Source organism: Elephas maximus, chromosome 1 (genome assembly GCF_024166365.1).
Source record: "Elephas maximus indicus isolate mEleMax1 chromosome 1, mEleMax1 primary haplotype, whole genome shotgun sequence".
NCBI lineage: Eukaryota > Metazoa > Chordata > Mammalia > Proboscidea > Elephantidae > Elephas > Elephas maximus.
Window position 1 is genome coordinate 105,979,245 of NC_064819.1, and position 12,094 is coordinate 105,991,338.

The window sequence follows — 12,094 nt, forward strand, 5'->3', positions numbered from 1 at the left end:
CGTAGCTTGTTGATTTGGAGCTTGAGTGAAACGGGTAATTAAAGGAGATTAATGGTCCCTTTCCCAGTGGTCCCCTGGGGGCACTGCTCTGCTCCCCTGCTGGAGGTGTAGGATTCTCTGCCTGCTCACCTCCTAGCCACCCTCACCACCCGTTCCCTAGAGCCAGCTTTCAGAAGAATTTCTAAAGCCTTATTAGGTCTCTGGAGCCCTGGTAGCATAATGGTTAAGAGCAATAGCAACTAACCAAAAGGTCAGCAGTTTGAATCCATCAGCTGCTCCTTGGAAATCCTATGGGGCAGTTCTACCATGTCCTGTAAGGTTGCTGTGAGTTGGAGTTGACTCAATGGCAATGGGTTTTGTTGGAGTTTTTGGTATCAGGTCTCCAGTTCCAGCCTAGTGAGATTACCTGGTTTGCACCCAGGCCTGGTCCCCAGGCAGGGAGAGATCAGTCATGGAAGGCAGCACAGGTAGCCTGGAATTGAGTGGAGGGAGGGTAGCAAGGGACAGGTTCCTTAGCTCTGTCTGCTCCCCGGCCTTCATCTCATCATCTTTGTCCCTCTACCCCAACCCCGCTGAGACTTCTTCCTCTGGCATTTCTGGAAGTTCTTGGTGTCTCAACACTATTTTTCTTGCTGCAACTTCAGCCCAGAACTAGTCTGAAGACTTCTTTCTGGTCATTTGCAAGGGGTTTAACCTAAACCAAGCTCCAACCTGGACTCCTTACATTGTTCCGCAGTTGTTCCACCCAGGGATCCCAGATCCCATAGAGGAGGTTGAGTTCGAGTCCTTGACTGTGATACCAAATTGCATCCACCCTAACCCACAGCCCCCAGATAAGCTTCCTCTATGCGAAATACCATCTCTGCTACTCTTGGCCAGCTTAGCAAACTGTATTAGTGGTAGGTGGAGGGCTCAGGGGCCTGAGCAGACTCCTTGAGGGAGAGGCTGGAGGCAGCTACGGGCGTTTAGCCTGGGGCTCACACTGCCAGGGCTTTAGTAAGTGCCTAGTTGCCCTGGCCGTGTTCCAGATAGTGACTCATCTGAGCTTACTAGAGGACGGGTGCCCATCCTGGCACACCCCAGCCTGGTGATAGGGGCCAGGGGGGATAACAGGGGAGCTCCAACTTGGTTCTCAGAACCCCAAAGGAGCTGAGGAGAGGTGAATGGGAGCAGTCAGCACAGGGGATCAGTATGAGGCAGACAATTCACTGACTTTTCTTGACCCCTTGGGACACCTTAGCCAACAAGTACACACAGGTGATCCATTCAGATCACTGCAGCAACCTCTCCAGCCAGCTGCTTGACCATTGGCAGGAACGGCAGGGGCCAGGCAGGCCTTCCAAGGTCATGTCTTCTATTCCCCAGCCTGTAAGCAGAAAGCCCCAAGGAAGGAAATGCCACATCCGTTGTTACATGCCACTCTTGGTGACTCACACTCCTGGTGCCTGGAAAGATCCGGGTGCCTGGGCTCAGTCTTCCCTGCCGGGGGTCATATCTGGCTCCCCTAGTTGAGTTCTCACTGCTGATGAGAATGAGCGCCCAGTCCCTTTGGTCCTAAGTGACCATTGCCATGCAGTGCCCTCTGGGGCCCCTGACATGCCTAAGGCACGGTAGGGGGGAAAGGAGAGGGAAAGGAAGAAATTAGAAAAGAGGGGGAAAGGAGAATCCCCCTTTTCCCAGCTGGGGCCCTAACCTGTCAGGGGTGCCACCCAGGACAAATCCCTGCAAGACACTCTTCCCTGACTGGGCCCTACCCATCCCCCCTCCTTTCCTGCCCCAGGGCTGTCAGAGGGGCCCAATGTAAATTTTTTTGTACTGACGTAGAATTTAAGGGCACACAAATCACTTTCACCCCTTCTCCTGTGTCCCATGGTGGCGGGGGCAGGGCGGCGGGGGGGGGCAAGTTATTTAATCTCTCTGGGCTTCAGTTTCCTCATCTGTAAAACGGTAATGATGCTGCTGCCCCTTCACTGGTTTGCTGTGAAGATTCAGTGAGATAATATGTACCTGGAAAGAGCTTAATGAGCGCAGTGCCAGGCACGTAATACACCTACCCTCCACACCACTCTTGCGTGCAGTGCTGTGAGGTGGGCTGGGCAGGTGTTCCAAACCCAGTTAGCAAATGGGGCAAGTGAGCCCTGGCAATTTCAGAGAACGGTAATGTCAGGGATGAGAACTTGGGTCACCCTGTGCTCAGCACCCTGCACTGCCTTTTTATTGGGAGCCCCCTGGGTTGAAGGGAGGGAGGAGGAAAGAAAGGGCAGTCTGGGATATTAGTTGGTTTGGGACGCTCCAACTCAACTTGTAACCCAAGTTTTTGGACAGCAAAGCCCAAGTTCTTGGAGCCGCTGCCTCCTCACATACTTTGGGGGCACCCAACCACAGACTCGGGGGCTGACTCTTCAAGGAGGGTGGGTCTGTGACCCCCATCTCAGGACCCTCAGAAAGTGAGGACCGAACGCCTCTGCAGCCTGGCTTTCCAGAGAGACCTTTGGGTCCCTCTTACAAAGAAGGAAAAGTCTGCCTTTAGGATCTCCACCTCTGGTTGCCCCCTTCAGCCCCCTGGATTGTTCAGTTGCCACATCTTTTTTAAGACTCACTTTGGGGTGGGGGGCGGGGTGAGGCAGGCAGTGTGGGACATGGAATACACAGACCTGGGCTCGAATCCCAACCCTGCCATTTTGGTATGTTATTTATGCTCCCTGACCTCACGTTTCCTTATCGGTAGAAATGGGGTAAAAACACTCCAAAGGGGTAATGATCATCCCCTACCCTCACCCCTCCCCATTCTCGCTTAGATACCTTGAAGCCTTCATTCACACAGTGTGCCCATGGCTAAAAAGCCAGGTTGTTATGCCTCCAGGGGACATTTGGACAGCCATTGGCTGGGGTCCAGGAGAAAGCCTAGGAGCAGGGCTCAGCCGGTAGTTAAGGGGTGGGCAAGAAGAGTTGGGGCACTGGGACTTCTTTGATGTCCATGAACTTAATGCCTTGCTCCTTCTGCCTGGGAGTTTCCTAATGGGCGACTTGCAGCTTATCTTGCCCCTTCCAGGGGAAGGGAACAACCACAGGCAGGTGAGGCTTGGGGGAAGTGACAGGGGCCACAAGTTCCCTGGGCCCTAACCTGTCAGGGTGCCACCCAGGACAGGGTCCCTGCAGGACACTCCTCCCTGATTGGGCCTATCCTTCACCCCTCCCTTCCACCCCAGGGCTGTCAGAGGGACCCAGCGCACAAACACTTAGTGGTGTTTTAGTGTGTACCAGTGCTCTGCCAGGGTGGAAGTGAGGGGGAGGTTAGAGAAGAATCCTGCACCCATAGGCTCACAGAGTGAGGGGAGGTGGCCGATAGCCCTATCAGGGCACCTCTCCTGCTAAAATGAGGACAGGACACCGTAGCAGCTTGGACCTTCCTGGCTGTGACTGCCTTCTTGTCTTTGCTTTGGGGCTGGTATGCCCATTAATCTCGTCTGCATGATTGAGCTATGAAGCATGTCTCTCATGTGTGTTGTTGTTGGACCTGTAGAACTGTCTAATCTATGGCTGAAGGGTGAACCTCAGGAGTGACTTCAGTACCAAGTTTAAAGGGTATCCAAGGGCCACAGTCTCAGGGCTTCTCCAGTCTCTGTCAGATCAGCAAGCCTGGCCTTTTTTGTGTGTGTGTGTGTGAATTTCAATTTTGTTCTACATATTTCTCCCACTCTGTCCGGTACCCTCTTCTGTGATCCCTGTCAGAGCAGTCAGTGGTGGTAGCCGGGCACCATCTAGTTGTTCTGGGCTCAGTCTGGTGGTGGTTGTGGTCCATTAGTCCTTTGGACTAATCGTTCCCTTGTGTCTTTGGTTTTCTTCATTCTCATTTGTTCCAGCTGGGGTGGGACCAGTAGATGTATCTTAGATGGCTGCTTGCAGGCTTTTAAGAGCTCAGATGCTACTCACCACAGTTGTATGTAGAACATTTTCTTTATAGGCTATGTTATGCCAGTTGAGCTAGATGTCCCCCAAGACCATGGCCCCTAGCCCTCAGCCTAGTAGCTCAGTCCCTCAAGGCTAGAAGGAGTCCTCTCTTGAAGATAAGCCCTGTGTTGTATGTTTAAGGAAACTGACTCCTCGGAGAGGGAAAGGGATTTGCTTGAGATCACACAGCACATTCAGTACAAAGCTAGAAACAGAAGCATGCCCTCCTGATTCCCTGCCTGTCCTCTTTCCAACCCAGCCATAGACATAGCTACACATACATACACCAGGACAGCACCAACAGATGCTCCCTGGGAAGCTCTAAGACACTATGTGTGCCATCTAGACAGGTGTGCTGGAGTGTGTGACATGTGTGTATGGGGCCCACAGCCAAGGTCCTTGTACCATTTTTGAATCCCTCCCATGGCTGCAGACAGCTGTCCTGGCCAGGCCCGCCTTTCAGATAGTGGTCTCAGAATAGATTGAGAGTTGGGAATGGCTTGGTGTTGCCATTCCCCATCACTGGGGGAGAAACCCTCCAAAGCCTGAGTTCTTCTGACTGCTGTCACTAGGGTCTAATCTTCCTGCACCAAGGACAACCCGTCCTACAATTAAATAGCCAATCATTATGAGCGCTTCCTGTGTGCCAGGTTCTGATCTAACTTATTAATCCTCATGAGGACCCAATGAGGTAGGCCCTGTGGCTACTTCCATTTTAGAGACAAGGAAACAGAGAATAAGGAGGTTAGTCACTTGTCCAAAGACACACAGCTAGTAAGTGGCAGAGCCAGGACTCGAGCTCAGGCAGCCTGACTCTGCTATACTGAGTGTGGGGCTTTGGGTACATGCCTTTCTGTGGGTGCGGTCCAGGTAAGCAGACTAACGGGCCGAATCCAGCAGGTGCCGGTGTCAGTGGCCATGATGTCACCGCAGATGCTCACCCCCCAGCAGATGCAGCAGATCCTGTCACCCCCGCAGCTGCAGGCCTTGCTCCAGCAGCAACAAGCTCTCATGCTCCAGCAGGTAAGCCTGGCCCCAGGGCAGCCAGGGGGTCAGGGGGGAGAGGAGTGATGAATGAGGAGTGACGGGTGGGAGTGGGCTGTGTCCCCTTTCTTCCACCTGGCCTCCTACCTCCCTCCCACCTCCCTGTTTACTACTAACATCACTGAGGGCCAAAGCAGCTGCAAGAAACCAGTTTGGCGCCCAGAGAGACAGCTCAGGCTGGACTGATCTGCATTCCTCCAGGGAAGCTGGGGGCGGTCAAAGGTCAGGCTTCTCCCTGCAGCAGCTCCTTCAAACCTCTTCCTGTGTGCTGGCCTCCCTCTATCACTAGAACCCCTGGGAAGAGCAAAGTACAGGGACACCTGGCACCTCATGGTGACCTGTTCAGGAGACTCGCCAAGAGGCAGGAAGGGTTCAGAGTGGCAGGATGGGGTCCACTCTCCCTGCCCACTCTCCCCACCTGGCCTTGCTCAGGAGGACGCCTGTTTCACCATTGCATGAAACTCCCCACCCCGATCTCAGGAGCCAGAGAGGACAGGGCTGGGGTTGCCCTGGGGCTCGATAGCCCCTGCCCACAATAAGCACTCCCACCCTACCCCCACCCACCCAGCTGCAGGAATATTACAAGAAGCAGCAAGAGCAACTCCACTTACAGCTCCTCACCCAACAGCAGGCTGGGAAGCAGCAACCCAAAGAGGTAAGAGGCTCTATCAGGGCCCAAACCCCCAGCGGGGCATGTTCCCCATCACCTACAGCCCCAGCCCCCTCCTGGCCAGCGGCTGAAAGTCCAAAAGTGGTCAGGAAAGAAGTGCCCCATGGGAATAGTAGACACATCAGGAAGAAGTTGGGGGAATGGGGGTGGCAGCTCACTGAAATCTCTCCCTCTGCCCTCACCCCATTCATTCTTTCTCTCCTGGCCTTGAGTTGTGGGATTAACGCGAGCAAGAAGGCTGAGCGCTGTGTTGTCTCTACATGTGTGTGTGGACGTGTGTGCTTGTCGTCATCTGTATGTGTCTGATGGTCCACACTCACGTCCAGCTGCCGCGTTTTCATGGCCACTCATTAGCACCTCAGCCCTCCGCTTCTCTGCCTGAGAATCTTTCAGCCCCTCAGAACCCCCCACCTGCAGTGCCCCCTGTCAACCTCTGCTGCTTCTGGTACTATCCAGTCAACCTCCTTCCAGCCGCCCCTTCCCTTACCCACGGATTTGCTCTCAGAACTCCCAGCCCACACCCCTGTCCCATTGGGCCACAGTGCCTCCTGAGCTTCTATTCTAGGTCCTGCAGCACCGCAACCCTCCTCCGCCCTGCCCCACCACCACCTTATCTGAAACATACTCCTGGCCAAACCACTGCCAAGTTCTAAATCACCTCTTCCCAGAAGGAGGCCCTGAGGAAGCCCAGTACTCCTCCAAACTCCCTGGGCCTCCCCCTCCACAGTCTTGTAATTGTGGCATTATCTACCAATAAATCTCTAGGCGGGGTTTCTCTGTCTTGTCTCCATATTGAATAGCCAGCCCCCCACCCCATCTAACCCTACCCCCAGGCCAGGCAGGCAGAGATGGCCCTGACTCCCAAGCACCCAGGACATGCTTGGCTCCTGAGCTCAGCAAAGACTTGCTGACAGCCTGGCTTGTCAGTGCCTGTGTGAAGAACTGAATGGGGGGTGGGGGAGAGAAAGAAAGAGCAAAATAAAGAACAAACGCGCACGCGCCCAGACAGTGGCACTGTGACTGTTCCCTGAGCCTGGTTCCAATGACCAGCTGATCTTTTAAAGTCCCAATTGACTCCTTGATCCTCCCTATCTAAGGAGTAAGAAAGAAGCAGAGATGGAGGGGAGAAGGCCCCCTCCCCAGAGCAGGCGGGGGCACCCTGGGCATGTGGGGAAGGGTGCCCGCCAGGCAGGAGTGGCCCCCAGAGCCTGACAGGCTCATCGATCATTGTGATGAGAGGGGTCCCCCCCCAGGCGCTCACGCGCAGCTGCCGTGCGGGGCACTGGTGCAGCGGGAGGAGAGAGGCAGGCGGGAGGGCGGGCTTCGTGCTGCGTGTCTGGGTCTGGCTGTGTGTGTTTGCGTGCGTGCGTGCGTGCGTGCGTGCGTGCATGCGTGTGTTTACTGCGAGGAGGCATGCAGCCTTATGGAAGCTGGGCCGGGAGCAGAGAAGCTGCAGCTGCGGACGCCGCCACGGCCTCTCCGGGGGCTGACAGGCCTTGGGAGGGGGTGGCCGCAGGGTGGGGGCCAGATGGCACGCCTGAGGTTGATGGCACCCCTCTCTGCCCACCCCCTCGGGCTCCCCACCAGGCACTGGGGAACAAGCAGCTGGCCTTCCAGCAGCAGCTCCTACAAATGCAGCAGTTGCAACAGCAACACCTGCTCAACCTGCAGAGGCAGGGGCTTGTCAGCCTACAGCCCAGCCAGGCCTCGGGGCCCCTCCAGAGCCTCCCGCAAGGTGAGCAGCCCTCCTTCCCCACCCTCCCAGCCTATCCCCACAGCCCTCCCTGGCACTGGGGGGCTGGCAGCCCCTCCTCCCAGGGCTGAGTAGGGAGGCCCCACACATTCCTGGGGCCCTGCCAGCCTCCCTTCTTCTCCCGCAGCAGCCGTGTGCCCCACGGACCTGCCCCAGCTGTGGAAGGGTGAGGGTGCCCCTGGGCAGCCCGCCGAGGACAGCGTCAAGCAGGAGGGGCTGGACCTCACTGGCACAGCCACCACCGCTACCTCGTTCACCACCACCCCCAAGGTCTCCCCGCCCCTCTCCCACCACACCCTGCCCAATGGACAGCCCACTGTGCTCACGCCTCGGAGAGACAGGTGAGGGGCCCAGGCTGGGAGGGGGTGCTGCAGACCTGCCCAAGGGCAGACCTAGACCCCAAGGAATGGCATCTATGGTGGTGGCCAGGCAGGAGGGGGTGGTAGTCAGGGACCCGGAAGTGCTCCCCCTTGCCCAGGGCACACAAAACCTGTGTGCGAGATGTGAGTGCTGGGCCTCTGGGAAGCCCATAGAAGGGACAAGAATATCACCAGCGGGGGAACTGGGGCTGAGCCCGGCCCATGCTGCTGGGGTCTTCTGGGTCCCTAACCGCCACCTCCCTCCTGCCCTGGTAGCTCCTCCCATGAGGAGACCCCCAGCTCCCACCCCCTCTATGGACACGGAGAGTGCAAGTGGCCAGGCTGTGAGACGCTGTGTGAAGACCTGGGCCAGTTTATCAAGTAGGTGTCATCCCCACTCTCCTTTTCCCCACTCCCTTCATGCCTCATATTTTCCTCCCAGCCCCACCACCTAGCTTGCCCCTTCGGGGGCCTTCAGTCACCAGCTGTCTCATTGTTTTCACCCCAGGGTGTCTACCTCCCTCCCCAGCCTATGTTCCCAGGACTTGCAGCCCCTCACCTGTCCCCAGGCTGCCAGAACAGAACAGGGTGGGGGTTGGGAGGAGAAGGCCCAGGGAGGACAGATACAAGTACTTCTTCCCCCCACCCCCTGCCACCCTCCGAGCATCCCCCCCAGACTCAGCCGGAGAGTGACGGCCTAGTGATGGGGCCCTGAGACCAGCCGACAGGCAGGCGGGAGGCGAATAGGCGGCTGGCAGCAGGCGGCCAGCTGCCACAGCCGTGCCAGGCTCTGTCACTGACTGATTAACTCCACTGTCTCGCAGACCCTTGCAGCATCAGGGTCAAACAAATTGTTTTCACGCTTCGTCAGAGGTTTACTTAATTAGTTCATTTGCAATTAGATCTCTCTGTAGCTGGGATTTTAGCAAAGACATCAAAGGAGGCTGGGGAGGAGGCCGCTTCTCCATTGCCCCATGTTTCTACCTCTTTCCCTTCTGTGTATCTCGTGATCTGTCTGCTTTTCAGTCCGTGAGTGAGGTTAGAGGAGGGGATGGGAGGGTGGGGGCAGCCAGGAAACCTGCCAACTCTCTTCTCTCCACCCTCCTTCTTATGAAGACACCTCAACACGGAGCACGCCCTGGACGACCGGAGCACGGCCCAGTGCCGGGTACAGATGCAGGTGGTGCAGCAGCTGGAGATCCAGGTGTGGCCCTGGATGATGGCGGGGATGTGGGCTCTAGGACCTGGCCCACCCATAGCACTGTCTGTCCAGGAGTGGTTGGGAGCTTTATGGGAGGGTCATGTGGTCAAAGCCACCATCTTTGCTTCCTAGGTCCCAGTTACCATGGTCATGAGGTGAGGGCAGCTGGATGGCCAAGGTGTAGGGAATACACAAGGCCCCAACAAAGGTTGGAGGTGTCTTTACTGAGAGGTTCAGAAGAGACTCACACTACATTAAAAAAAAAAAAAAACTAATCGCTGACATATGGAGCCCTTAGTACGTGCCATACTGAATACATATATAACTGAATCCTCAAAACAACCTGAAGTGGCCGGAACTATTATTTTGCCCACTTTACAGATAGAGAAAACTGAGGCACGGAGAGGTAACTTGCTTCTTATCACTCAGCTAGTAGGTGGCAGAGCTGGGATTCAAACCCAGGCAATGTGGGTCTGAGTCCAAGCTCTGTAACACAAAGTACAGATACTCAGGAAGCTATTCAGGGTAGTCCATCTGTCAGCCGATCAATCTTTACCCACTTCCCGCTGGCACGGAGCAGAGTGGCCTGCGTGAGAGGGTAGCCGTGAAGGATCTAGTGCATTTCTGAACGGGGTGAGTGAGGCCGTCATCCACTTCTCTGTGTCTTGCTTCAGTCCAGGAAGACCCTCTCACAACTAAGTGCCATGGAACTAGGCACTTGGCTGTTGTTCACAGAGACGGCAGCCATGGCCCTGCCCACGATGGGGAGAAAAGGCAGGTGCTGTTAGAAAGAAGGCTCTTGATTTGTAGTGGCCATGATGAGCTCAAGCCAGGAACACCCAGGGAGAGTACTTAATGGTCCATAGAGGTCAGGAGGAGGGCCTCATGGACAGGTAGCCCATGGACCTGGCCTTGAGGAGCCTGATGGGCAGAGAAGGGGCTGAGGCCTTCGGGGAGTAGGGGACAGAGGGAGCTGGGATGCTGAGGCGTGGAAGTGGCGGCAGGGATGGGGGCTTTCTGAGGGCTTTCTGAGGAGGCTGGTGATGTGGCCCATGGGGGCCAGGAGAGGTGGAACATGGAGGAGGAAGAGGAGTGGGCCACCTCAGTGGTGAAGCCCCTGCTCACCTCCGCCTCTCCACAGCTCGCCAAGGAGAGTGAGCGGCTGCAGGCGATGATGGCCCATCTGCACATGCGGCCCTCAGAGCCCAAGCCCTTCAGCCAGCCGGTGAGTGATTGTCCCCTCCCTGACCCTCCCAGAGCCCCTGCACAGCCCCTGGGCCCTCAGGACCCCTCCCTTCAGCGCTGGTCTCAGGACCCTTCCCGTTGCTCACAGCTGAACCCGGTCCCTGGCTCCTCCTCGTTCTCCAAGGTGGCTGTCTCCGCAGCAGATTCCTTCCCAGACGGCCTTGCGCACCCCCCCACCTCGGCTGCTGCCCCGGTCACCCCCTTGAGGCCCCCAGGCCTTGGCTCTGCCTCCCTGCACAGCGGGGGCCCCGCCCGACGGAGGAGCAGTGACAAGTTCTGCTCCCCCATCTCCTCAGGTGAGAGCAGGTGGGAGTGGCGGGGGCCTCACGAGAAGGGTGTTTCACCCTCCGCCCTGGGCTGGACCTCCATCTGGCTCCTTCACTCTCTGCCTGTCTCCCCCAGAGCTGGCCCAGAATCATGAGTTCTACAAGAATGCTGATGTCCGGCCCCCCTTCACCTATGCCTCCCTCATCCGCCAGGTGAGCCACAGAGAGGAGAGGGATAGGGGGAGATTGGCATAGAGGCTACACCCTCCAGCCCTCCCTGTACCCCCACATCAAGTCCCCAGGCTCCAGGAGGGCCCCAGGGCCAGAGGATAGAACTTTCCCTCATACATTGTCCTCGCCCACACTCACAGCTGTACAGTCTCCCTCTTGCAGGTTTCGTTTCCTCAATTCAGTCTGCCTACTGGTCACGAGGATGTGTCTCTAGGGGACACACACACTCTTTACTACTCATACCCACTGTGTCATTCATTTTTTCATTTCCATGTGCACACTCCCATGAAGCCCTTTTTGCTGGTAGACTTAGGGTCACCCTTAGCCTGCCTCTCTCTCTCTCTTTCACACCTACCTATGTTCCCTCCCTCATGTCCGTAATTGTCATGTCCTCACTGCTCACGTAATATTCATAATCACACACAAACATACAATTGCACACTATGTCCTCTCTCTCTGATACCCCACACAGGCACACACATACACACCCTTACACATGTTCACACACACACACGGTTTCATGCTTAGGGTGCCTTTTGCCAAAATCCAGAGAAAATACCAAACAGCACCCATCCCAAGGACATCTCTCTCCCAAGAATACTGCTTTCCTTCCCTTTACAGGACAGGTGGCATTTGGAGTCATTTTCCCTCCAGAAAGCATTCATGTGCTCCTTGCGAAAGTGCACGGCCCTTTGAGGCCTGTGTTACCTTTAGCCTGTGACAATGGGAGATCCTGGGGGAGAGAACACAGGACCATGACCCTTCAAGCCAGGACTGAGGGTCCCTTTGCTTCCTCCTTGCCCATAGGCCATCCTGGAAACCCCTGACAGGCAGCTGACCCTGAATGAGATCTATAACTGGTTCACCAGGATGTTCGCCTATTTCCGGAGAAACACTGCCACCTGGAAGGTGAGGCACCCCTTTACCTGCTCGGGGGCCCCAGCCACCCTTGGGCATCTATATCCTTTGGCCATCAAGGCTGCCTGATAATCAGCCTCCTCTGGGAGAGGTGGCTCTGCAGAAAAGGCCCCACCAGGGCCCAGGCTGAGCCATGTGCCCCTACCCCCATCTCAGCTGGGCCGTGGAATATTCTATAACTGCCTTTCAATGAACCTTTACTTCCAGCCTGGTGCTGTCTTCTTTCTGGGAAGAAATCTTCACTTCTCCAGGGTGCCCCCATGGCTTCAGCCCCATGAAGCAGGGCCTCCAGGATTTGGTACTGGCCAAACCTGATAGGGAAGCCCGGGCTAAATTCACAGGGGCCCTGAGGGTCTACATACCTTGGCTAAGATGTGTGTTCTGAAGCCCTGGGAGGTGGGAGGGAGATGGGCAGGCAGCAATGTGTGGATGGGCTGACCTGTGTACCCATACACT

General features: G+C 56.2%; 1 protein-coding gene across 7 annotated transcripts in view; it reads left to right on the plus strand.

Annotated features, from left to right (window-relative positions):
- The window catches only part of FOXP4 (forkhead box P4), an 82,988-nt gene that overhangs the window by 35,595 nt on the left and 35,299 nt on the right, over positions 1 to 12,094 (plus strand). For 2 of the 7 annotated variants that reach the window (XM_049891658.1, XM_049891624.1), the window contains exons 4-13: positions 4,849 to 4,974; positions 5,564 to 5,650; positions 7,253 to 7,400; positions 7,546 to 7,759; positions 8,054 to 8,158; positions 8,894 to 8,981; positions 10,120 to 10,203; positions 10,312 to 10,519; positions 10,626 to 10,702; positions 11,528 to 11,629. In XM_049891658.1, coding sequence (XP_049747615.1) covers positions 4,849 to 4,974; positions 5,564 to 5,650; positions 7,253 to 7,400; positions 7,546 to 7,759; positions 8,054 to 8,158; positions 8,894 to 8,981; positions 10,120 to 10,203; positions 10,312 to 10,519; positions 10,626 to 10,702; positions 11,528 to 11,629 — 1,239 coding nt within the window. The remainder of the gene's footprint in view (positions 1 to 4,848; positions 4,975 to 5,563; positions 5,651 to 7,252; positions 7,401 to 7,545; positions 7,760 to 8,053; positions 8,159 to 8,893; positions 8,982 to 10,119; positions 10,204 to 10,311; positions 10,520 to 10,625; positions 10,703 to 11,527; positions 11,630 to 12,094) is intronic. The other 5 variants (XM_049891650.1, XM_049891639.1, XM_049891633.1 and 2 more) reach the window with 5 other exon arrangements.